Source organism: Rhinolophus hipposideros (assembly GCF_964194185.1).
Source record: "Rhinolophus hipposideros genome assembly, chromosome: 19".
Taxonomy (NCBI): domain Eukaryota; kingdom Metazoa; phylum Chordata; class Mammalia; order Chiroptera; family Rhinolophidae; genus Rhinolophus; species Rhinolophus hipposideros.
The window spans coordinates 35778224-35805547 of record NC_138065.1 but is presented as its reverse complement, the minus strand read 5'-3'; the positions used below and the strand labels follow the sequence as shown (position 1 = coordinate 35805547).

The 27324-nt window shown below is 43.9% G+C and overlaps 1 protein-coding gene across 3 annotated transcripts in view; it reads left to right on the top strand.

Moving 5' to 3' along the window:
- KCNH1 (potassium voltage-gated channel subfamily H member 1) overlaps window positions 1–27324 on the top strand; it is a 335068-nt gene that overhangs the window by 120851 nt on the left and 186893 nt on the right. For all 3 annotated transcript variants that reach the window (XM_081026796.1, XM_081026798.1, XM_081026797.1), the window contains one exon: window positions 16093–16522. In XM_081026796.1, coding sequence (XP_080882922.1) covers window positions 16093–16522 — 430 coding nt within the window. The remainder of the gene's footprint in view (window positions 1–16092; window positions 16523–27324) is intronic.

The window sequence follows — 27324 nt, the reverse complement described above, 5'->3', positions numbered from 1 at the left end:
ATCCAGCTGAGAGACTACCACGTCAGTGCGGATGGAGACAGTTGGACTGCTTCCAGAAACAAATAGAGGCAAAATTAATAGGACTCCATGATTGCCTGTATGGGGGTTGATGAGACAGAAGGAAGAACAAAATCAAAGATGACATTTAGGTTTCTGGAATGGGTGCTTTCGTCTTTTAGAGTTCTTTAGGTGATAGAAGCGGGTAGGTCAGATTGGGTCAGAGAGGCCTGGTTGGATAGCTGTTACAGGAATCCAGGCTGAGGATAAGGGTATCAGACATCACTTGTCATGCTCCTCCCAATAGCTGATCATCGGTTTGTTCATTCATTCAGAAATCACTTACTGAGTGTTAGCTGTGTGCTAGGACTGTGCTGGATGCCTCGGGGACATATCAAGGGGAAAGGAACATATTCTCTTGCTTAAAAAGCATTTACATATGTAGTAAGGGATCAAGATACACAGCCAAAAGTTTGGTAAGAGGTACGGCATGATGAATGTAATAATAATGGTACAAAATGCTGTGGGAATTCAATGAGAAGAGATTAATATATGGAGGGGGGAGCGAGGCAAGGAAAGGAGTTGATTCAGAGCAGGCTTCATTGCACAGGTGTTGTTTGAGCTGGTTTTTACTGAAAAGGGGTAGAAGTCTGGACCGGTGGGGGAGAACAGTCCAGGTGGAGAACAAAACACACATTTGGGGGTGTGATACTCCCTTGATTATTGTGAGACCCTGTCTTTGGGCTTTCGTTGAAGCTCTAGAGAAGGTAGCACAGTATATTTTGCATCTAACACTAGGCGAGGAGTAATAATACAGGAGTTTCTAAAATCAGGAGTGTCTCAGTGACTGTCTGCCTGGCACACCAGTGCCCTAGTTTTGGCAGCAGAGTGAAGCAAATGGAAGATTTCCGATTCTGAAACATGGTTTTGCCTGCAGGCTTTCACTAGGGAGGGGTAGGGCACCTTGTCTCCCTGAGGCAGGCGGGTGTGCTCCCAGGTCTCCAGGATCAGACCAGGCATCCAGGGCTGTTTCCTGGCGCAGTGCTCCCTAGGTCCCCCTGGAAAGGACCAGCTGTGCCTGGGGCCACCAGGACCTGCTCCTGGACCAGTGGGAGACATAAAGTCTGACCTTCATGGTACGATTCCTCTAAGACATTTTAAGTTTTTAATGAAAACCAATGGATAATACTCAGGGAAAAACTTTGTAAGCTATTAGGAGCTGGTGGATGCTCTCTATTCATTCATCTAATCATTGTGGAGAGCGTGCTACCATGTTCTAAGTGCTGGGGTTACAGTGGGGGCCCCTCAGCATGGTGTTTATATTCTAGTATGAGGGGCAGTCAAGAAACAAATGAAAAGCCTGTTGTATGTTAAATGTAAAGCCTATAAGTGCTCTGTAGAAAAATGAAACAAGGAAGGGGGTGGGCATAGGGTGTGTTGGGCTGGGGGTGCGATTATGAATGAAGTACAGGGGAAAGCCTTATTTGACAAGGTAACATTTGAAAAATGACCTCAAGGAGGTGAGTAAGTGAAGTCTATTGGGGATATGGGTGTACAAGTGCTCCAGGCAGAGAAAAAGCAAGTGCAAAGGCCCTGGGGTGGAGTCTACCTGCCATGTCTGAGGAACAATGAAAGCTCTGACTATAGTGAGTGAGTGGGGCATCCATGGGAAATGAGGTTGGGGACATTCTGAAGTAAGAGAGAGCAGTGCAGAATATGTGGGTCTCGTAGTTTGCTGGAAGGACTTCAGCTTTTATCCTGAGAAGAAGCCACTGGAAGGCCCATTTATTATAACGCCCGATTTCTTGTCCCTGCTCTGTCCTCCTAGCCATCCTGACCCAGAAGTCCTGGATTTGAATCCAGCTTTGACCACTCGCTTTGTAATCTTGGGCAAGTTACTTAACTTTTCTGTGCCTCTGTTGACTTCTCTGCAGAATGGGGATAATAGTAGTTTCTACCTTAGAGGAGTTACGATAATTAAATCAGGTCATGGTTGTAACAGGCAGTGCCTGGCACCTAGTAAACGCTATGTCAGAGCTTGTTAAAAACAAAGTTTTTAAAATACTGCAGCCTGGGGACGTAAATAGATACTTGTGTGCCAGTGTTCATAGCAGCATTATTCCCAGTCGCCAAAAGGGGGAAGCATCTCTAGTGTCTACTAGCAGGTGAATGGATGAACAAAATGTGGTATATAACCACAATGGAATATTATTCATCCATAAAAAGGAATGAAATTCTGACAGATGCTATGACATGGATGAGCCCTGAAAACATTACTCTTAAGTGAAAAAATCCAGACACCAAAGAACACATACGGTATGATTCTGCTTATGTGAGTAATTAAATTCGTAGAGATAGAAGTAGGTTAGGGATTTCCAGGGGCCGGGGAGGGGAGAATGGGGAATCCATGTTTCACGGGTAAACGAGTCCTCTCTGCACCGTTTTTTCCTTATCTGTAAGATGAGGGGTGTGGGCTTCGTGATCCCTGGGGTCCCCTCCTGTCCAGAGTTCTGTGATCCCAGAGCTCCTGAGCCAAGCCGTTTGTCCTCAGCCCTCCATTTAGATCTGGGCCATTTAGCAGTCCCACCCATTGGCAGCTTGCTTTGGCCATCTGCTTTCTGGTCTGGGGAACTGCAGCTCTGTTTGTTTGCCTGGAGGGCCTCTGCAGCTCAGCTCTGTTCTCTACAAATATGGAATTCTGTCCTAGTATCACCAGGAAGGGATTTAAATTACTGTCTATAAATGCATCATGACTTAAGAACCGTTTCTAAATAATACCACCACCACCACTGGCACTCACTTGTAGAACTTTCAATTTTAACTTTCCCAAAGATGTCCCTATGAATTATTTTGCTGTCGCCTGGTTCCATATATGTCTGTGAACCAGGTGAGAGATTGAGAGACCTGTGAAGGGGCCCCAGCTTGGTGACTGGACGTGGGGGTCAATCTCTTCCCCTCTCTGGGCATCAGTGGCCTTGCCTGGGATGGAGCTGAGAGGCTGGGGAGTCTTATTTTTCCCCATTTTGATTTACTGCTGAGGCGAAGTGATTTGAATAGTAAACCGCACTTGAACTGAAGCCAGCTTGCTGTCCCTGGGCCTGGTGAGTGTGGGAAACCCATATCTATAGCTTCCCCATGGAACTTACACGAGGTGCTGTCCTGGATAGTCGTAGGATGCCATCCTGCCTTTTAAGAACCCATAGTTCCCAGTCTGGACAAATACAGCATGGCCCAAATGAATCTAGGCTTTTTCATGACTATACGAGTAGTCTTTACGTGATGGAAGGAACATCATCTTTTTATTCTATCACTGCTTTTGGTTTTTACTTTTTCATTCTGCTACTTGCTAAAGACACACACAGCCTCCTTGCTGCTTGAAGAGAAGGAGGAAATCATCATCAGTTTCTCCATCCTCAGGTTGGCTTTGGGGGAGGACCTCTTGAGTGAATGGAGAATAGTAGGCTTTGTGTCTGTGGAACAGCCACAGAAGAGTTGATTGCATTGCTTATTTTTAAGATTTGTACTAAAATATAGCTAAGATACACACTATAGTCATTCAGCATTTATATACCTAAAGAAGTGATCACCATGGTAAGTCTAGCAACCATCTGACGTCAACACACCTCATCATCCCTCAGGGCTGCTTGTCCAGGAGTTCACTTATAAAAAACCCATACATTCATATAACATGGGGAGAATTATACTATATGTCCCATAGGCTGGTTATAAGAATTGAGTTAATGCTTGGAAAACTGAGAGTTAGGACTGCCTGGCATAGTGCAAGCGCTTGATAAATTTTTGTTGCTGTTAGTTGCTATTACTGAGCAGGATGGGTTAACAGGGTCTATATACAACTTTTCCATTAAAATAAACTTCTAAGTGGCATGTTACTTTAATATTTTCTAATCATTGCGTTCCAAGAAGCGCTAGGTCTTTTAAAGCAAGTTTAGAAACAAATACGGAGGTGCACATTGTATTCTATTAGATTTCATTATTTCGGGTGTCCTTGGCTTTTCACATCCTTATCAGGTGAGACAGTCAGTGACTCGGTGACTGTCTCCTACGCCTTGGGTCTGCATGTCCAGAAGTACAAGCCCAGGCTCCTTGCCTGTTTTCCTTCAGCGTACACAGCTATTTTGGTCAAAACCCTCTGATTTCTTGTTCACAACTTTTCCGAGAGGGGACGTTTTTCCCCCCTCTTTATTAATCTCACCTAGAGATGATTTATTTCTAACATTTCAGATCCGATCCTCTCTCTCCTTTCCGTGAGGGCAAAAAATTCCCCCGCCCCACCTCTCTGTCTTTCTCTTGGTTGGATTCTTACAGCTGGAAGAGAGCAAGACGACCACCTCTTACGTAACAACAACGAATACTTTTGTGAGCATGTACCCTGTGTAATGCATGTTCCCCACTTTACAGGTGCAGAAATGAAACCCAGAGAGGTTGGGTGACCTACCAGGGTCACAGAGCTCATCAGAGCATGCTAGAGGCAGGGCCCGGCCCCAAGCCTGAGTCCCCCATGTGGCTTTGGGGCTCCTGGACTCCTCAAAGTGAACGTGTTTTCCAACGAGAAGACATTTTTTTTTTTCTCTATGGCTTCTCTTATTCCCCAAAGTTGTAGTTACTGTTATGTTAACCACACAGAATGATGACTCTCCTTACTTAGTTCTGCCTGCTTCCCGAAAGTTTAGAACTATGTTTACCAGAAGCCTCTAAAAGGAGCTGTAATTTTTCCTTAGAACATTCCTTCAGTGACTTATCCTCAGAGGGCCAGATGGCAGTAGAGAAGAGCTCTGTGTATGACCGCTGCTTCTCAGAATGGAAGAGTCTAGAATGATATGTGGTCCCAGTCTCACTCACGGCTGAAGCTGCCAGGAGAAATAGCCCTTGAGGGCTTTAAATCTATCTGTGAGGACTGGACACAGTTAAACCATGAACAATATTAAGTGTGAAGCACTGACCCTCCTTCTAGCTGAAAGGCAGTCCTTTTACCTTAAATTGAGGGATCCCTGAAGTTATGGCCATGCTGTCTTCCTGAGACTCAGTCTTCTGTATCTCCCTGTCCCTTTCTCAGTACCCTTTGTGTCGGTCACACCGAGAAGTGTCCTGGGGCTAGGACCACTCCCACGGGCATCTCCAGGGACACTGGGGTCCCTCAGAAGTGTGCCCAGCGGCTCGTCTACCTCTTGTCCACCTCTTGTCCTTGCTTTGACCCCAGGGCTTTAGTTTGCCCAATGCAGGTGAGCTAGTCCCCGAGCATTGGGAAGACTTAGCACCTGCCACAGTTTTCACAGATGCAATCCAGATGTCTGGGCCACTGGCCTGCAATTTGCTATGCCAGACTCACCAAATTGTGGGGAACCCTCCACACATCCAAACCAGCTGCTTGAGCCTTGCCTCTGTGTCACCCCTGTGGAGGCTTCAAGGCCATGCCACAAATTCCCAGTTCTTATCAAGGGGCTACACATATGGGGTCTTCTTTATAGCATATAGGGGCTTCCACCTTCTTACCTGCAGCTTGGTTTTGGGTGAGGGTGAGACTGAAGTGGCTTATGTTTGGGGAGTATGTCTTTTAAAGCCGAATTAGACTGCGTGGGGAATGACCTGCGTCTCTCCTGTCCGTTAAATAGAGCGTTATCACATGTGGTCAGGAGGCCCCAGCCGTGTCCTCAGATGTTACTGTTTGAGGTGACGCTTTTATAATGTCAGTGCTATTTTGTGTCTAGAGCTCTGGCCGGACAGTGATAAGTGGACCATTGCCCTAGTCAGGCTCCAGTGCCAAAAGCTCCTACAGACATAACCCTCCTGAAAGTCATTGTGGTTTTCACCTACACCAGACCCTGACATGCTGTCATCTCTGAGAATTTAAATCAAATTAGCCTAAAGCAAATTAAGGGCATGGCTAATTCTGTATCTGTGTCAGAGCTGCAGGCACAGCGTGACTTTATTGCTTCCTTCAGTATGTGAGAAGGTTCTGTGTAGGCTACTTGGATTCCTTTCACTTCCCTGGGAGAAGAAAACCTGAGATTAGTGCTCATATTCTGAGAAAGAGACATGGCTAGATAAAACCAGATTCTCTATTCTGTGTCCTTTGGAGTTGATTTGGCCAATGATAGAGATTTCAATTTTCAGCACCTCTGGAAAGAAAAAGAGCCTGATGGTAGAATAGCACAATTGAATAAACAGTTTATTTCATGGTTTGAATGGTAAACAAAGAGAAAGTGGATGATTTTAAGCAATATTTCTAAACTGCCTTCAAGATTATTTTCTATGGAGACTTTAGGTGTGCCTTTTAGATATATGATTGGATTAAACAAATGGAAGGGAATCACATCCTTCCCCTCAATATGGTCAACAGACCTGTTAAATGAACTAGAGAAGAATTCCCTTTGTGCACAACTGTGGGACTTGTGCTAAGTCAGTCTATATGGTGACAGCCAACTTGAGTTTGCTGCTGTATTGCTGTTATCTGCAGGCTGTTTTTTCTGTGGCCTCACTGTAGGCAATGTGAGAGTAGGGGACTACATCTTCCCTGCTTTTCTATCACAGGTGGCTCTTGGCTATGCTTTTCTATACTAGGTTTTCAGGAAATGATTACTGAATTGAATTAAACAAGGCTAAATTTAAATGTTGAAGCAATAGAGGCGCAGCACATTATATTTAAGCATCAGTACGTAACTTCCAGTAAGATCTGGTGAGCCAGTTTATTCCCTTGTGTAGCTGAAATGGACTTGCAGTTCTCAGCGTGGTGGGGCCATGATGGAACATTTATTCTTGAAGTCATCTCTGTCTTAAAGACAATAAACAAATCAAGCTCTAGTAATATTAATAAATGAGTACCTCCTTATAACAAACCACTGATTTACTACAGGCACCACTTCTTCTTTGAGTAAGTCTTCGTGTAGGTTTCAACAAACATTATTGAGCATCTGCGAGAGCATCTAAAGATGGGAAACTAAAGGTAGAGTCTTTAGAGCAAAGGGCAAAGATCCTATACTTGGGAGTCAGTTGATCAGGGTTCAAGTTCCAGCTCTGCCACTTTCTACCTGTGTGATACTGGACAAATGATACTATCAGTTTCCTCATCTGTAAATTGGGTATATATAATATACTTACTTCACAAGGTTATGAGGATTGAGTGAGATAACACTTGTAAAGTCCTGGTCATGCCTGGCACTTAGTAAGTACCCAGTTGATGTTAATTATTACTCTCACTGAAAGTGTGCTTCCTGACTTCAAGAGCCTGTCAGCTTAATACAAAGACAATGTGACATTCCTACTTCAGGACACTTTGTACTTGCTGATCTTTCTGTCTGGAACATATTTTCCTTAGGTACTCTTGTGGTTCACATTCTCATCTCCTCTGGGTCTTAAACGCCAAAACCTCAGTGAATTTTTCCTTCACAATCCTGTTTAACAGTGACCATCACCCCTCACCCCTACCTGGCACCCTTCAGTTTCATTTCCTGCTTAAGTTTTCATCTCATTGTCTTATAGCGTGTCATTTATTTTACATATTTTTTTTCTATTTATTGTTAGTCTCCCCCAATTGAATGAAAGTTCCAGAGGGTGAGGATTTTGGTCCTGTTCATCACTGATCTATTATCAGTGCTTGAAATCGTGTGTGCCTCATATTAGGTGCTCAGTAATTATCTGTTGAAAGAGTGAGTCAAGGCCCAGTTGTGGGAATCTAGCAGAGGGTATGTGGAACTCTGCCCGTAGGTATCACAGAGAGATGACTTTATGTTCAGTCTTAGATGAGCAGTTCTTGACCTTCCTTCCATTAAGATGCTGTATTAATCAGGGTTTACAGAATATATATGTTCCTACTGGTTCTGTTTCTCTATCTCACACAATTATGGAGGCTGAGAAGGCCCATGACCCATGGTCTGCAGGCTGGACACTCACATGGGAGCCGTGAGAAGTAGTGGTGTAAGTTCTAGGCAGAGTGCCGGAGAAGATTGATGTCCCAGCTTGAAAACAATAAGGCAGAGAGAGCCAATTCTCCTTTACTCCCTTTTTTGTTCAATTCCTGTCACCAGTGATAGGGATGAGGCCCATGCACATTTGGGAGGGTTTCTGTTTTACTCAATCTACTGATTCAGATGTTAACCTCACTCATGAAACACCCTCACTGACAATCCCAGGAGAATGTAACCAAATATCTGGGCATCCTATGTCCCAGTCAAGTTGACACATAAAATTAACCATCACAGACACTTATAGTGCATTATGTTCCTGCATGTGACATCTGATTCACAGTTTCTACACTCCTTTCTGTACAGATCAAGAAAGCAACTTGGGATTCCAATGAGAGAGCAATAGTATTATTGGGATAAGATTGAATTCACCCTGATATTTATTTTAAAAGGCAAACTACTTGTATATTTGATACGGAGACAATTTTAGTAATAAATACGTGACTCAGCCTATCACTGGGGTATTAAGAAATGCCTTTGAGGATCGCTCGGGGTTTGGCAGGTGGACAACCAGGGGAATAGTGTTTGAGGCAGAAGGAACAGCATATGTGAAGGCATGAGGGCACAGTGTGATTATGGACCCACAAATAATTTGATATGAGTAAAGCAGAGGGTGCCTGGGACGGAAGCAGTGAGAGATGAGGCTGTTAGAAACAAAATTACAAAGGACTTTGCTAAAGTAATGCAATTTTATCCAGAAGGCATTGGGAGCCATTGAATAACTCCAAGTAGGGTTGTATCATACTTTTAAACTTATATTTAATTATTTTTATAATTGAATTTTTTAAAAAATTGGATAAACCATAACTCACGTGGTATAACATTCAAAGTGAAGACTCTCCCTTTCTGAGACAATCAATATTTCTCATGTCTTAGGTTTGCTTCCAGAGATATTATATGCATAGAGAAGAAAATATATTTGTTTTCTATTTTTATCCAGTGGCAGCAAAATTACACATTGGAATACTGATATTCCTTGATATCACCTTTCTAAAAAGAACATTCAGTTAAGAAAAGTTGGCATAGCCAAATAAGATGATGACACCTAGTTTTTCACCTGGGAGACTGTAGACCTGAGGCACATTCTCCAAATTGGGGAATAGGAGATGGACTGAGGATTAGACATGTCAAACTGAGGAACTCATGGGATATTCCCATGACATGCCCATAGGAATCCTAAGGACAGGAGAAATGTCTGCTTTGGAAAGATGGATTTATAAGTTTTTAGTGTGTAGATGGTGGTTAAAACCACACGAATACATGCAGCTGCCCAGAGGCGGGGGGCATACTGAGAAGAGAAAAAGACCAAGAACAATACCTTAGGGAATAATTAGAAAGAGAGGTGTTGGGGGAACCAAGGGAGAAGAGTCCATTCCACATTGTTGTAACAGTCAGGGTTCAAGTTTGGCTAATATATGGAGGGAAGAGGTTATTAAAAGGTATTAGGTACTCAGAAGTTTTGAAAAGACCAGGAAAACATTTGGAGGCTACGTGGCTAGGAACAGTGCCCCAAATCATATTACAGACCTGGTTCCATGAATAAACCACTGCTGTTGCTACCTGACATGGACTCGCAATGCATAGTGCTGACAACGCCATCCATGGACCTTGGGTACCACTCCCATTGCGGCTGTCTGCTGCCTCTGGAAGCTGTAGGGTGCTGCCATGCTCTTGCAGAAGGGGGCCTGCACAGTTCCTCCATTAGATACAGTCAGTGACGGGGTGGGTGTCTCCAGTACACAGACTCTAGGTCACGTGCTCACACATTAGCTGCAGGGGAGGCTAGAGAAGGAAGAGTTGTGGTATCTTTAGCTTCTGGGGTGGAAGAAATGCTCTACTTTGTCAGGTGGTGATTCCTCAAAGACAGGGAAACAGCTTAGACACTGTGGCCCTGAAGAATGTCAAATGTCAAATGTTGAAGGTGTAGCAATTAGAAGGTAATTGGTGACCTTCAAGACAGTAAATTCGGGGAAGTGGTTTGAATGGACATCTGATTGCAGTGGGTTGAGAAATGAGTGGGAAATGAGGAAATTGAGCCATTTTGTGTTGATTATGGTTTCAGGAAGAGAAGGAGAGTTAATATATCTGGAGAGGTGCACAGGACCTGAAGCAGTAGCATGATTATAGTCTAAGGGAAGTTAGTCTGTGAAAGGGAGACTTGAAGACAGGGAGGGAATAGTGAGGAGCGTGGATAGTTGATGTCTGAGTGGGTGGGGGAATGGGTTTTGGTGCAGTATGGAACGATGAGCAAATGCACTTGCTTGTATTTGTGGAGGTGGCATGTAGAGTCAGAGTTGATACAAATGATCTCTACTTTCTCTGTGACTAGGGAGATGCTTTCGGTTGAGAATGAGAGGGGCATAGGTCAGGTGGCATCTTGAATAGAATAGTGACGATTTGGAATATCTATTGATGGGAAGAGGAGAGAGAGTTGTTCAAGGAAGAGGAAAAGGACAGGGACACAGTAGAGAATGGAAATGATAACACAGTGCTGACTGTTGGATCCAGGGCTGGGTTTGGCAGGACAATTGTGGCAGGAGGGCAAAGAGAGAGATTTTTAGCATGGTGGGGAGAGAGTACTTGAACTGATGTCATGAGGCCTAGTTTGATGGAAAAGGAAGTGAAATCTGAAGAGAGCTGACAAAAAAGATGAAGGATAGAGATGTCAAAGAGAAACCAAAGGGTAGATTAGATGGGGATAAGGGAAAGAGAGCAGGAGGAAAGGAAGCATGTAATCATCATGTCGAATGCTGGTGTGTAAGATTTCAGATATGGAGCACTTTCCAATGGTGACCAGGCCCACGATGTGGAGTGGTGGTGAAAGTCACTGGTAATAGAGAGGCTGAAGTGTTGAATGATATTTTCCCATGGACGTTAACGTTTCCCATGCTAGTGGCGGGAAATGGGCTAGAAAGCTGGGTGCAAAGATTCAAGGGATGAGAAGGAAGGGCTAAGCAGTTGATAAATGGGATAATTAATGAAAAGTTTAAGCCTGACTTCTGGCATATTTGTAAGTCAGTAGATATTAGCTATCAGTAATCAGTTCTTGACCTTCCTTCCATTAAGACACTGGCAGAAATTGGGAGGAGGCATTGCTGGGCACTTGTTATTTGAGTGCCAAAGAGCTCTTGTTTGGAAGTGTGGAGATTGAAAACTCCCTACTCCTAACAGCAGGGTGTAAGGGAGAGCATGGGGTAAAGCAAGGTGTTGGTAGAACTAGATGTCAACTAGAGCAGGGAGGTGCTGGGAACAATGAAGAGGCTGGGAATTTCTCTCCACATGATGATGGGTTCCAGAGAACTCAGAGGGAAGCATGTGAAGGAGGCGATTAGCTGGAGGGGGGGGCAGGAGAAGGATAATCATGAGAAATGTAAGATTGAAAGCAATTTAAAAAAATAATAAAGTTTAGCTGTAGAATTTGCTGTGGATGACATCATGTCACCCACAGACCTGGAAGCCTGGGGGAACTATTCAAGAACCTGAAAGACTGAGTAATTATTGTCATCAGTCTGTGACAGTGTTATTTCCATGACTATGGCAGAAAAAAAAAAAAAAACCATGAGCAGAAAATTGTTGAATCTGACTAGCTGAGCAGGCCAGGTATAGCCCAAGTTAACGGAATGATTTATTTAGTCTGAATGAATAGGTAAAACTTGATAGTTCACACACAAATGCTTCTGGTAATTACCAAATGTCCTTTTCAATTTGAGTTGTGTCAGTATCTCTACAGCTGAGGTTATTTAGATTCCAGAAGGCTTCCTTCCGGTCAGAGTTGTTAGCTTTCAGTGATGAGCCCACCCGCACAGATACTCACCGTCCCCTCATCCATGTTGATTCATCCTGAAGTTGTTGGTTCTTCATGATTTTAAGGTTGTAATAAAGAACTCTCCGGAACTATTTCAAATATGAGATAGGTTTTCTGATTCAAGAAGTCCCTGGGAAAATATGATTCTCTACCATATGGTGCTGTTGTGTTTTGGGCATACTAAAATTTAAAAATAAAATGTTTGGAGTGCTCAGTTTTTTCTATTGCATCTACTGAACTCCAGGAAAATAAGAAAACAAAAAAACAAATTAATAGCTTGTAATGCTTTTAAACAGCTAGAATCCTAGGTGTTAGTGCAATAAGAGCAAACTTATGCAAGACCGTGTAACAGCATATCAGTGTGCACCCAGATAACACAATGAGCAAGTGCTTATTTCATATCGTTCCAAGGCTCCTTAAAATGAGAAGAAAATTTTCTAATAATTCAAACTCTTCAGTGTAGTTTAGAGAATGTTTGAGACCCTTTCTGAAAAGGTGCTGGCTTTAGACCCTGTGTAGGTGTATTGGTTTCCTAGGGCTGTGTGACACATTACTCAGGGTGGCTTAGTACAACAGAAATTTATTCTCTCACACTTCTGGATGCTAGCAATCTGAAATCAAGGTGTCAGCAGGACCATGCTCCCTCCGACGGCTCTTGGAGAGAATCTGTGCAATGTTTTTCTCTTAGCTTCTGGTGTTGCCAGTAATCCTTGGCATTCCTTGGCTTGAATCACATCACTCCAATTGCTGCATTGGTCACATAATGTTCTTTCTGTGTTTGTCTCTTCTCCTCTTATTATAAGGACACCAATCATATTGAATTAAGGACCCACTGTATGACCTCGTCTTAACTAACTAGACCTGCAGTGACCCTATTTCCAAATAAGGTCCCATTCTGAGGTTCTGGAAAAGACATGAATTTCAAGATGATGTAGTTCCTGATGTAATTGGGGAAATGGATACAGGAAACTATAATGTAAAACAATCTGTTCAAGTGTAATGGATACAGATTACCATGGACAGATGGAGTGATTGTGACTACAGGGTAGTCATGGTCAGGGTTAGGGTTAGGGTTAGGGTGGAGGCAGCGGCAAGCTTGAAGGATAGTAGCGGCAGGCCTGAAGGATGACTAGCTACCAGATGGCAGAAATAGGCAAGCTGGGCATTTTGGGCTGAGGAACCAGTCTGAGCAGGCACAGAGTGCAAACGTGCATCTAGTGTGTGGCAGGCTCAAGACCAGCGTGTAAGGCTAGAGGATAGCATAGCCTTTGAGTAGGGTTGCCTGTGTTGTGCTGGCCATTGGGAAGGGATGGAGAAGGGAGAAGGGTTAAAGTGCAGGTGGAAGGAAGGGAATTACAAGAGGTAAGGGGAGCCCAGTCATTCATCTCTATGAATGATTCCCACACAATGGGATCTTTGAGGTAGCAGTTAAGGGGAGAATTTAAGGAGCGGCTGAATTACCTTTCCCTAAGGGAGCTCTAGAAAACCTTGCTGGACTCACAGGAGCTGGACTTGATGATATCTATGCTCCCTTTCAGCTGTCAACTTCTGTGACTATTAGGTAGAAATATATCTTGCGTCGCTCACCAGTTATTATGCTTTTGTTTCCTCCCTCTTTTCTTCCTGTCAAGCATCTTCCAGACACTGAAGATACAATAGTGAGCAAGAAGATAAAGACAGCATCATTTTAATCCCTTCCCTGTAGCATTAGCACAAGGAGCACATAGTAGGTTCTTCATAAATGTTACTTTGAATCAAATATGAGTGAGGAAAAGTGACAAGTAGTTTTGCTCTGGGTAATAATTTCTGCTTCAGAATAGAACTGATTTGGAAGATGATTTCAGGAATCTCCTTAGGAGGTGGAGAGTAGGTGGCTGCTTACATGTGTTTGATTTGTGAGTCATCAAAAAGTCTCCTTTGCCTCCCAAAATAACCTCCTTCATCCAGGCTGTTGGTGCTTTTAATTCCACTGTTGGAAGTTAGTTTTCCTCTGTTAAAAGGCAAAAGCCTTATGGAGAGAGGATATCCATTTACCCTCATCAGTCTTTTGCACCTTAACATGAGGGATTTTCTCAGCCTTTTCTGCAGGCTGAAAAAGTTTTTTGAGAAAATCACATGAAGGGCAAAGGGGACCCGTGGAGGAGTACTGGACATGCAAAGGTGAATTTCAGCAAAGGTCAAGATTAGCAGTTTGGATGAACTAACCCTGGGTATATAGTCCCTTGGCCTAGGGAAATCCATGATTATCCATTGGCTGGTATATGTTGGACAAGAAATGATTATTTCTGTTGTAAGTTTTATGGCTACAAAACTGTTGTTTATTAGTTTTCTTTTTTCAAAAGAGCAATAAATCCCACCTCTCCCACTGTCATTGCAACAAAAATAATCTGTAGTCTTTCTTGACAAGGCTGTGTTACATATGGTTCATGTGTGAATGTGTCAGCAAGGCTAATGACAGCTACTGTAACAAATATTCCCCAAAGTTTCAGTGGCTTGTTTCAGAAGTTTCTTTTTTCTTTCACATCACAATATGATTCAAGTTGACTGGGGAGAGGAGAGGGTGTTCCACATAGTCTTTCAGGGATCCAGGCTCCGCCCATGCTGTACATCCACCATCTTGAATACTTGGCTTCAAGGTCACACTAACCTCATCTGTAAGGCATGCCAGTGGGAAGAGAAAGCATGTAGAGAAAGTGCACTTATGTTTAGCTGCCTTGGCCTGGAAGTGACACACGTCTCACCTTACATTTCATTGGTGAGAACTAGTCCCAGAGACCCACTTAGATGGAAAGAGTCTGGAAAATGTAGTTTAGCTGTGTGCTCAAGAAGAGGAAGCAGCCCTGGTGAGACTCCGAAATCATTTACATGTTTTCCTTCTGTCGGTGACATATCCTGACTCTTGGTGGTTGTCATTAAGGGTACATGGGACAAGAGAGAATAGCAGTGACCTGAGAACTGTCCAGTGTTTCGAAGAGTGTGAAGTCATTCACAATACTTGGTGAAGGGCGTCATTCTGCTGTTGGACTTTTGCTGTGTAAGGAAGGGAGACCGAAGTCTTGAGTCAAAGAAATGTCTCTATTTTGCTTGTTCGTTTATTTGTTTTTTAATGGAAGTAGGAAAAGCTAATGGAAATCTCCCTCTCTACACCATAGAATCATGTGGAATAGGAGTTTTGAATGGTGTGACTTCTGTATTTGTTTCAGTTCCCATTGGAGGTAAGGGTGGATTAGTATTTGGAGAAGATTTGGAGACCTTCTAGTTCACCTCCCTCATTGTGTAGATGAGGGAATCGAGGGGTAACTGAATCATCCAAATTTGCATAGCAAGTTAGTCTCAGACCCCGTTTTCCAGATTTCTGATGTTCTTTCCACTACCACAGTGCTATTCCCTAGAGAACTACTTTTCAGAGAGTAGATCTGTCCTGGTGGAATCGGCAGACACCGACAGAAGAGAGGAGGCTTGGCCAGGTGAAATCAAAATGTTCCTTTTAGCTCTGAGATTCCTTGATTGATTGTGTTTAAGTACATGACATCTGATTGTATAATCCCTGGCCTGACAGTAGCGATGCAGCCCTCCAAGGATTTGTAACGGAATCTCAGTTCTTCTCAGCTGTTTCTTTAATTCATTTTTATCTTTTTTAAAAGCTACGTTTATTTTTAAAATATATTTTTTGTAATTGTAAAAGTAAAAATTTTAATTATGGAGATTAAGTAAATATATACACGTATAACAAAAATATATACAAATATAACAAAGAATTGCCTGTAATTCTGTAACTTGACAGTGCTGCTATAAACACTGTTAATGTTGACCATTTTTCAATACAGGAATATTTGTATACTCACACACAATATAATTAGAATGAAATATTATACAATATGAAATAAATGCTGTGCAACTCTTAAAATATTTCATATTACTTAATGTGAAATATCCAAGCCTTAAAATTGTTTTAAAGTAAGTCCTGATATGAAAAAATGCTCATACTCGTATTTGTATAATTATGCACAATATAATTAGATAAAATTCTAATTTTATTGGTCTTGTCTGTTTTGTTTTTTTATTTGCTTTTCAGTAGAAATCTCCCCTACACCTTAAATAAAATTCTAATTATGTTGTGTTTCTGTATACAGATCTATATGAGCATGTCTCCATATCATGACTTATTTTAAAACAATTTTCTAAGGGTTGCATAGTATTATCATACATCTTGTGGCAAAACACTATGCTGAACGAAACAGCGCTGGTGGAGAGGAGGGAAGCAGTGTGTCTTCTGTTCTAGGCCCTGATGTTCTGCTGCTTTTCTCCCAGGGTATCAGCAGCCTGTTCAGCTCTCTGAAAGTCGTCCGGCTGCTGCGTCTGGGGCGCGTGGCCCGTAAGCTGGACCACTACATCGAGTACGGAGCTGCCGTGCTGGTCCTGCTGGTGTGTGTGTTTGGGCTGGCTGCTCACTGGATGGCCTGCATTTGGTACAGCATCGGGGACTATGAGATCTTCGACGAGGACACCAAGACCATCCGCAACAACAGCTGGCTGTACCAACTGGCAATGGACATTGGCACCCCTTACCAGTTCAACGGGTCTGGCTCGGGGAAGTGGGAAGGTGGTCCCAGCAAGAATTCTGTCTACATCTCGTCGTTGTATTTCACCATGACCAGCCTCACCAGCGTGGGCTTTGGGAACATCGCCCCCTCCACAGACATCGAGAAGATCTTTGCAGTGGCCATTATGATGATTGGCTGTAAGTATGGCAGTTGCTGGGGCTGGAAGGGGGGGCATGGCGGGGGCCGTCCCTTCTATGAGCTGGACATAGAGTCATGGCTGCTGTGTCACAGGATCAGGGTGTAATAACTTAAAATAAGGGAGAGATTTCTTTTTAAAAGACTAACTTTATAGTTTTCCCTGATAATTAAAGAAGTACATGTTTGCTGCAAAGAAATTTAGAAAATGCTATAAAAAGCACAAAGTAGAAAATAAAAACCATCCATTATTCTGCCTCTCCGAGACAAATGTTATTATTACTTCTGGTCTCTCCCTCACAGATTGTTTTCTATCCATATCTGAACACACAGATACAGATTTTTATAAAGTTAAAATGAGGTCATGCTATACATACAATTTGGTAAACTGCTTGCTCATAAAGCAGTAGCTGTGGAAGTCTTTTCATGTCAATTTAGACATAGCCCTACATCTGTGTAGTCTAATATGGTACCAGAAAAAGAACGTATGAAAAAAAAAAGTGAAATATCTCATTATCTTTCATATTGATTACAGGTTAAAACGATAATTTATTTTTACATAGGGGCTTAATGAAATATTCTACTACAATTAATTTCATATTTCTTTTTCTTTAATGTGGTTCCTAGGAATATTTTAAATCTTTCTGTTGGAAGCATTGGCCTAAATCAACATTTTTGATGTTTGCTTGATGGTTGAGAAATGTTCCAAATCGGGGGGAGGGGGGAAGCTCTTGTTCAGTTGAGAAGTAATGGGTAATGGGATTCACTTGGCTGGACTTGAAAAACAAAAACAACCCCAGCTCTTGAGCAAGGTCCTTAAATCTCAATCACTTACCCATTAACCATTGTGTAGTTGTTGCCATTGCCAGTTCTGGAAATGTGCTTCAGTTGGAGACCATGGGCTCCCTTCACAAAAGGGAACCTTGGGAGAGGCTCCCCTAACTAGACTGGGACTTGAGTGGACCGGACTCATGGTGAACCTGTCCAGTGTACCCTCTTGGCACTTTAGGGACAAATTAGGACACGGGAGAGGACAGTCCTCCCGTGAAACCTCAGCTTGGACATGATGTAGCTGGACTCTGGTTCCAGCATGCAGCAACTGTTTTGCTTGTTCCGGTTCTCAGAGTGGAGTTAACGTATCAATTGTACTAACCAGGGAGCTCTAAGACCAGGGAAACCTGAGGCTTCAGCTTGTCATGCTTTGTCCAACCCACCGAGAGATCCAGAGTCCCCCTCTGAGAATGGATCTTGTTATCCCAAATTGTCACCTTTGCTGCCAGCTTCCTTTTTTTTTGCAAGCACCTCACCATGTCTGATGCAGTCCTCTCTGCAAGGCACAGAGCTTGCCTCTGAGTAGTTTGCTGAATGCATCTGAGGGGTAATTGATTTGTGGGAAGTGTGTGCCAATGGCGCTTTAGGGTTTGCTCCTTGCTTTAAAATGGGTTTTAATAGAGATGATTGCCTGACCATGGGAGACAGCGATAAGTAGCTGTAGGTGGCTAATTGCTTTCGTTTAATCAGAACTTGAGGTGCTTTCTCATGTCATGTAAAAGTATTTAAGACTTCTGCTCTTCTAGAACTGTTTCAGCCTTAAGAGCACCAGTTTTTCTAGGCAGTGCTTGCAGCATTTTTGTGAGCCTTGGGGCACCCAGTAAACAATCAGATAGATATACTGTGTTAGGGCACATTTCTATCTCTTAGAGGGGAAGATGAGACACTTGTCAATTGAAATACCTCATTACATCCATCACAGAAAATTTGCTAAGAGTGGTCAGTTAAAAAATGGGCCCCATTTCATGGGCTCCCTAAGGGCTTTCAAATGCAAGGAGACTTTCTTGCAACTTTTTACCTGACAGAAAAGTAAAAAAGAAAACAGTTATGGTGGCATATAATAAGGTTAAACAGTTTATTTCTCCAAAACCATTCTTCTATGGAGAGCATGTTTCCTGGGTACAGTCTCCGAGGAAAATCTCAAATAATTATTCACCTCTTTCTCTCCCTACTTTCTCAGAGTTGAGTGACGTTTCCATTTCTTTAAATAAAGTGTAATACACAGGTAGTCTCACGTCTGTGTTATGTAGCCGGGTCTGATGTTTTGTTTAGGTAGGCAAGTCTAATTAACAGTAACACCGTTTCCTGAACACTTGTTATTTGTTAGTCACTGTGTAGATACGCTACACACTCTTTCTACTGATCACCAGCATTCTATACCTGAGAGATTATTATCTCCATCTTATAGGGAATGGAAGCTCAGAGAAGTTAACTCAGTTTCCCAGGAACGTGGTGCTGGGAAGCAGGACAGACAGGATTCGGATCCAGGCCCGTCTGAATTAGAAGCCTGGTTCTTCCCACAAAGCCCACCTGTGTTGGTGTGATTTACAGAGTCCACCAGCCTGTCCACACAGACTTACCAACACTTTGAAAATTCTCAACAAGCCAGCAGTTCTGCACCGGAAGCTTTATGTATGCGTGTTTGTTGTTGTTTTAATTTAAGAACAAGATGTGGTACAGACTCAGGACCAGATGCTTCAGAAACTGGCCATTTTTCAGCAGCCTGTCACAGTTACAGCTGTTCCATTTTCTGTGTGACGTGTCTGACAAATTCTTGTACTAACATTGTATGGCACTCTGAGTAATTTGATGGCAATTATCTTTTTAAACTCACATTCCAGACAACCTTTGTTCAGGATAAGTGCTGACGTCTTATTAGATTTGCGGGGTTCTCTTTTACCTTGCTTTGCCTATGTGTGCACCCATACACACTTACATCCTTGCTGCATGACTCAAGGGATTGGACTGACCCTGGAATTGGCGTGTCTGGTGACAGGGACCATTGAGGACAGCCTGCATTTATGCCAAAGTGTCAGTGCTTCTCTCTTCCTAGGTATCCCAGCGATCAGGTGCAGCATTCCTTAAGGTGTTTAAGGAAACACAAAGCCAGTGGTCTTTTGAAATACAGGTGATACTGTAATGTTTTACCTCTTGGCATTGAATTTTACATGCATCGGTAACAGTATTTCTTGGCTATTCTGTTGCAGTGTGTTAGCTGAAGTACAGATTACCCAGAAGCCTTCTGTTGCTTTTCCTCTCTGCTTTCTGGCACTGAATAGCTCATTATAACTCAGCTAATTCCCCAGAGGATGCCAGGAAGCAGGAAAACTAAGTATTTTCAATTTTGCCTATCTTCCTCAGTTCTGATAAAAATTGCAATAGGAAAAGGTGAAAATTGTTGGCTAAAATGAGTATTTGTGATTAGCTATGGGTGTGGGTGATCTACCGTGTCTCCAACTGCCTGGTTTTATGTCTGCCTTCCATTCTGGGATCTTGGCCTGGGCCAGGGGCAAGCCAGCCCCTGCCCTGATCACCCTGCCCTCCTCACCTGGGGCTCCGGGTCTCCTGCAAGGGCTTATGCTGAGGTGTGGTGAGTGGACCCCTCACGTCTTTTTTTATACATCTGCTGTATGTTGGTGATGCTGAGAGAAGCACATGGCCACTCTGGCCCTCTCTGTGACATGTGGGAAGGGATGTACCCCTTTCAATGGGCACCTACTGAGGCCTCCTCGATAGAACCCAACTATGTGCTGAGGATTTGGAGACTACCGCTGTGAGCGACTCTCCGAGAGTCCGAGGTCTGACGTGGTGGGGGCTGTGGGAAGCCCAGAGACAAGCCCTGCCACCAGCCAGTGACTAAGGCCTGGAGATGGAGCCCTCACTGTGAGCTGAACCTGCCCCAGTCCTCTGAGGGATCCTTCCAGGAGGGACAATTCGGAGGAAGAGTTCCTTCGTTTGGGAGGTTTCCATCTCAGGTCAGGGACACGCATCTATCGTGGGGAGCTCTCCCGGGAGAATTTGATGGTGAAAAGACAGTTCCCATTTTCTTAAATAGGATTTGCACTTTTCTGATCCTCTCCTCATAATGTCATTGCTGTCATCCTGTCGTTATAATTAAGCCTCATTCTTTTCCTTTCTCTCTGACAGTGGCAGGGGGTCTAGACATTGTACTGCTACTCCAGACACTCCCCCTCCCCACAATGAACATTTGGTCTGCTCTCTCAGCACCGCATGACACCCGTGTCTTTGAATTCATTTCTTTCTTCCCCGTCGTCCCCCATCTCAGCTCCTTCAAACCAGAGCAGGATGTCCGTGCTGAAGGCACCTCTGGGAACATCTGTTTAGTCTTGAATAGCCCCTCCTCTAGTTCTGCTGGCCAGATGTCACCCTCATCAGTGTTTTAGTCAGCTCTCCCCACTCCCTCCGGACCTGGGAGCTCACAGAGAGTAACTGGGCTCCTTGCGTCACCTTCTGTCTCAGAGGGAAGGGACAGTAGTGAACTGCACCCCTGGACCTCTGACCACACTCTCTTACCTACTTGCAGCATGCTTTGTGGCCTCATTGCAGCGTAGCAAATATTTCATTTCGCTAGCAAATATGGACTTTTCCCTGCCTGTTTCCTGATCTCAGTTAAACATTTCTTGTTTCTTTCCATTGTACCTTTACTGAATATGCCTGTTTGCATTCTATGTCAATATACTGGTTTTTCTAAACTGATCTGAGGCACATCTCCCAGGAGGCTGTAAAGATACTCTGAGGAGACTTTAGACACGTAGTAGGTGCTTGATAAATATTATAGATTTGTTGAATCTGAACACTTGAGAAGACTTTGGAGTTTTGGAAGTGGTCTTCAGTGGTATCGGCAAAGCTTCTCTATTAGGATATGGGTTGTGCTGCTGGACAGAGACACGGAGTAATGTAATAGTAGCATCAACAAAGCACATATTTCCTGAGAGTTTAGGGTTGGTCCGGCTGCTCTGCAGTCGTCAGAGACCCAGGCTTCTCTGCTGCCTTCAGCACGTGACTCCCATATCAGGATCCCGTATGGCTGTTCCAGCTTCCGCCATATGTTCTTTTTTCCCCTAGAAAGTAGAAAGAAGAGGGAGGGGAAGGCTGGCTGAATTCTTTGACTTTGAGAAGAAGGCTAAGCAATTGTCCATCTTACCTTTGTTCATATCACATTGGCTGGAACTTGGTAACCTGGCCATTCCTAGCTACAAAGGAGGCTGGGAGATGTAGTCTTTATTGTGGGTGGTCACGTGCTCAGTAACCTAGACAAGGAGAACAGCTTGTGGGGAACCACCAACTATGTCTGACTGCTGCAGCTTTCCTTCCTCTCTTCATCTCCCTTCCATTGTTACCAGCAAACATTAGCCCTCCGTGACAGGCAGCCACTGTTGAGCTTCATCCCTGACTTGCTAGCTGAGAGACTGTGGTTCAAGGCCTAGATCTGCTCTGTGCTTTGTGCTGTGCCCTTAATGTCTGTGGACTAGGGGGTAGGAGGCTCTCCTGACAATTTCATGGAAGTGAGAACTAAGTGAGATAATGATGTGTGATAGCACTTGGAAAAAGCTGAAATTTATACATTCAGATGTTGTGATTCTATCGTTAATAATAGCAATTGTTTCTTGCTCTTCCTAGTTAATTTTTTCTTTCCTGTTCTTAGAAAAAAGAAAATAATAATTGTTACTCCCTTCTCAGAAGCATGAGGATGCTGTTTAATTTTATTTTGAGTTTATGTTTCTTTTGAGAATTGGGGCAGTGTCCAGAATGCTGTAGGAGAAATAACTATCATTTCTCATTTATTCTTAGAGGTTTTTTTCTAGCCAGCCAATCAGCTTATTTTTCTCTAGAACCTGATTTTTATAAAAGCCTTTCAGATAGGTATTCCCATCTTTGACACAACCTCAGGCTACTTTCTGTCTTCTACATCCCTTCCTCCTCTCCTCCAGAAACAATCTGATTACTTCCTCCTGGTTTTTGACTCATATTTGTCTTGATACTCTCAAGGCTGGCATACCCTGCTTTGGGTCTATTCAGTTGCTTTTAGAACTTTACAAATGTACACTGCTCTTTCAATTGCTCTACGGAGTCTTTTGACTTCATACTTATCTTTCTTGCCTCGTGTATATTTGCCTAGCTCTCATGAAACTCGAGGCTTCCGGGGAGCAGGACCTGTGGGTCTCCTTGCCCTTCTTCTCCTTTGTGTCTGGGTACATGCTGTTGGAACGTGGGAAAAAGAGCCTGAGCTTTGGAGCCAGGCAATTCTTGCTTCCAGACTCACCTCTGCTCTTGATTAATGCTTTGACCTTTGGCAGTTTCCTCACCTGAAAATGGAGATACCAGGCCCTCCCTGACCAAGTTTTAGGGAAGTAAAATGAAATCATGCAACATATCTAACACAGCTCTTCACACATGGGATATTCACACAATGGTAGTTCTCTTCATGGTCCTCTTCTAGCATATTTCTAGGACTCATCAAACAAGGATGTTTTTCAACCATTAGCTCGTCCTTTGGGTATGCTCGAATTTAAGAGAATTTGAACTTGCATAAAACATCAGGTACAGAGCTGTATTTAATGTATAGGTCATTAAATATACATATATCTGGATTGAGTTTCCCTAGATATAAAGCTTCGTTAAAAAAAAAAAAATGTTGGCCTGATTGCAGAGCAAGTTAGGGCAAGCTTGTAATGGAGAAGAAAGTCATTCGTGTGGTCAGCGAAGCTTCTGAGGTATCAGTATCGTGGCCTGACTGGTGACGTCTTCACTGGGCAGGAAACAGTACCAAGAAGAGTGAGAGTGCTCCCCCAGACAAGGAGAGAAAGGACTAGAAGCATTCATGCATCAGCCACCCAAGACATGCCAGGTGTCCTGCTGGGAACTTTTTCCTACCCAAGAACCCCATAAATAGGCTTTGTTATCCCTGTTTTGCAGATAAGATAACTGAGGTTCAGAGACATGAAGTAACTTACCCAAGGTCACAGGGTAAGAGGTGGACAAATTGGGTTTGGAACCCAGTTTACGTGACATCAAAGGTGCACTTTATTTTGCTGCTTCCCTTGCTGATTACTTTAGGATGTGGAGGGGAAAATGTTCTCTGCTGTCTGTTTGGTGTTGGGGAGGAGGGATAAACGTAGAGGAGAGAAGGGGGCCGTGGAAGGACTGCAGAGATGGGGGGGGGCGGGAAGCCTTCTCTAGAATTTTGAATGATAATTATATTGACAAGATGTCTGATAATGTATGTTGTTGTAGGAAGACATCTTTGTTCATAGCTGGATGACTACACTGGGCAGAAGAATTCATAACGAAAGTCTTAGATGTTAGGAAGCTCTGCTAGAGGGAAGCCGACCGGGTGCGGAGTATTATCTCTGACCTTGTAGATTTCCACATCATTTGCAAAATCCTTTTTTAAAATATAATTTTATTCACATGGAAATTATCAGGTAGAGATGTTGCTATCACCAAATCTTGTGTGTTTGTGGTTTCTGGGTCTATTGTCCCAGGTAGTAGTCTCTTTAAGTTTTGAATGAGGAAATTGTGGAGTGGAGTAAGTCCTCACTGAATGCAGACTCTAAGCAAAAGGATGTATAACGTGCGAAAACCAGTTTTACCATGGGCTAATTCATATCAACAAGAATTAAGTTCCTGTGGCATCTCATCAATGTTATAATGAAATGACCTGCTGTAATTTGCTGAAGGTCACACAGCTAGCGAGAAGCAGAGCTGGGCTCAGGCACGTGTCATTCCTCCTAGCTCCATGTTTTCCCTGCTTTTCCAGATCATGACGATGGCCACTGGTACTAGTAGCCACAGATCACAGGTTAGGATGGTAGATTGTGGCAGCTGGTTGCCTTCATGGGATGTCCTCAGACCTTGATGAGAGGAGGTGAAGATGGGGGGAGAGTGGTTAAGGCCTCCATTCTATTTTCATCAAAGGACTTTATTAATCAATTTTCATATGTCTTGAGCTTTATCAAGCCTTTAAATTGTGGCTCTCCACTGATAGGCTGGCAACTACCGATAGCTAGAGAGAAATCACACAGAAGAGAAAATAATTCTTTTCTCTTCTTTAAAATTGGTGAGAGGTTGAATGCCCACCAGAGAAGTATTTTCTAAAAATACATGCATAAATACGGTTTCTGAGAAACACATGTTAGATTTACCTGCCAATTCCCCAGAACCCCAATCAATCAAAAGTTTACCTAAGGACCTCTTTGTTCATTTCATAACATTATTTTTGGGTCTGCCGTATGCCCGGCCCTGTGTGAATACAGAGGATGGAGCACTGAATGAGACGGACACAACCTCACGTTGCTTGTGGTCCGCTGAGGGAGCCAGACGAGTAAACGAGTAATTGCTCTGAAAAGAGACGAGCCTGTATTAAGGAAAGCACAGGCGGTGATGGAAGATGTGTGGGGTGCCTCACCCAGTCAGGGGTCAAGGAGGGGTCAGGAGTACCCAGCGCATGCATTTGGGAACAGCTCCGCGCCAGGCACTGAGGGCTTTCCTAAGATTTATCTCGTTGCATCTGTGTGCAGGTGTCTCCCCCACTGGACTTCAAGTTGCCTTAGCTCAGGGGCTGTGTGGGTTATTATCTGGTCCACAGTGGCCTCAATAGATATTGAAGGAATGGAGGAAGGGAGAGAAAAGAAGACATCATCCCTTCCTCAGTTTGCTTACAGTCTGGCTTGGGAAATACAAATGCAAACAGGAAAAAGCATGTAAAGCTGGGAAGCAGAGGATGTTCATGGAATGAGCCCCAGAGCCAGTCTGTGCCTTCCTGCTTCTGGGAAGACAGTGAGAGGGGTACTAAGGAGATTTTCCTTAGCCAGTGAATAATGGATAGGATTTCCTGACTTATAAAGATGGATAGGTGAGAATAATACTAATCATGGTAAGTTGGTGAGCATACGCTGTGTGTAGAAGAGTCTATACACCTTCTCATTAAGTCTCCTGACACTTCTGTGTCACAGGTGTTATAGGTGAGGAAACTGAAGCTCAGAGAGGTCAGTCATCTTCCCCCGGGCCAACCTTCTTGAGACTGGTGGAGTCAGAATTCAAACCCAGATCTCTGACCCCGCCCTCACGGTGTCTCCGCCTGTCAGCACTGCTGCCCCATGAGGGTGGCCTGGAGCAGAAGCCAGCAAGGAAAGCAGCCACCACCCCTTCCTACCAAACAGGACAGTGGAAAGAAAGAAAGAACAATCTGCTGATCCCACTCTGTGCCTCGTGGCTTGTCAGCAGCTCAGACCCCTTCCTGCAGTAGGCTTCGTGCTTGGTGACCCCCTTTTCCCCGGCCAGTCTGTCACAGGCCAAGAGATAGGGATTACCACAGGTGCAGTAAGGCTGATTTGCTGAATTTTTTGAACACCTAGATCTCAATTGTCACTTAGAAAAACCACCAGAGGACCAACAGTGATTCCTGGATTATACTGCTCGGTTTCTTAAACCAGAGATGCCACAGCTGTGATATTGGTCAGCTTGTTTCCATCACAGACTGCCCCCTTCTCCTGGGCAGCACCCCCTTTGAATCCGTGCTATCCAGAGAGGACACTAGATAATGAGGATGGTTTCTGAAAGCTATCCCCACTGTTGATGAAATTAGTCAGGCTGCATGGACAACTGATGTTCGGTGAGGAACAGAATTTCAATTTCTAAAATCATTATAGCATAGACAGTCCATGGGATCAAAAGAGATAAGCATGGGTATGAATTCTGGCGCCACTACTTAATAGTCAAGAGAACAAGCTACTTAATTCCTGAGACTGTTTCTTCTTCTGTAAAATGGGGATGATGCAAGTTCAGTGGCATAAAGGACAGGGAAGTCTCTTCCCTTTCAGAACCTTTGTTTCTGCCTGGTGTCCAGCCCAGAGCCACAGATGGCCCGTTAGTTGATGATGCCATCCTCTGCACCCTTGGTCTGCATTGTTTGTTCAACAGTTCAGCAAGGGACTTTGGTAGACGTTGGCTGGGGGTAGAGGCTGGAGGAGGTGTGTGCAAAGGTGGTGATGGGATAAGGACAGCACAATGCTTTGCATATGGAAGAGCTCGATAACGGTTTGTCTGTGGAACTATATATCAAGATGAAAATCTTTTTCGGTGGCGATGCCGCAAAACGTGTGGAGCGTGCAGGGCCGGCTCCATTAATCCTCACCTGATAGGACTTTGCAGACTCAAAAAATGTTTCCATTTTCACTTTTTCCCATTGTGGTCCTCTGTGCGTGTGTGAGAATAATTTTAGCTCTCATCAGCTAGAGGTCTGGCTCTGAATCATAGCTACGTGGTGATGAAAAACCCACTGTCACCACAAGAAATCTTGGCAAGGAGAAAAGTGTTGGTAGGAAGAGCAAATGAAAGAGCAGGAGGCTTAGAAATAGAAAATCAAATATGGAAAAGATCACCGATGAGCTCTGTGGAGCTGCAGGTGCCCTGCTTATAAGGCTCACTGTGTTCAGAAGGGTGACTGCTCTTCCTAGTTGGCGGGGTGAGGAGAGGAGCTGGGCTGGTTGGGGTAGCAAAGCCAGAGCAGGCCAGGGGAGTCCCTCTTCCCGATCCTAACAGCACAGCTGAGGCCAGGCACCTTCTTAGAGCTCCCCAGGTTAGGTATGAGGGAAGCAGAATGTACCCATCGGACAAACAACAGTGCGCTCCAAAGGGTCCCTACAAAACAAGGCCTAGATGTGCAGCTCCGCAGAGAGCAGCAGGCTGACCGCAGCTCTGCAGAGACAACACAAAGGGAGGCGCTCTCGGACCATGGGACGGTCTGGCAGGCCCAGCTTTGCCAAAAACCAAGCAGGAAGGCAGGGAAGAGTCAGAAGCCATAGGTTCTCCCCTAATTGTCCTTTTGATTCCCTCTCTCCTGGGAAGCTCAGGTGTTTAATTACACCGAGCTGTGCTCACAGGCAGGCCCTGGAGGCCTTGGCTGGAATCCAGCACCTTAACAAGTGGAGGGCAGGCAGGGTTTCTGAGC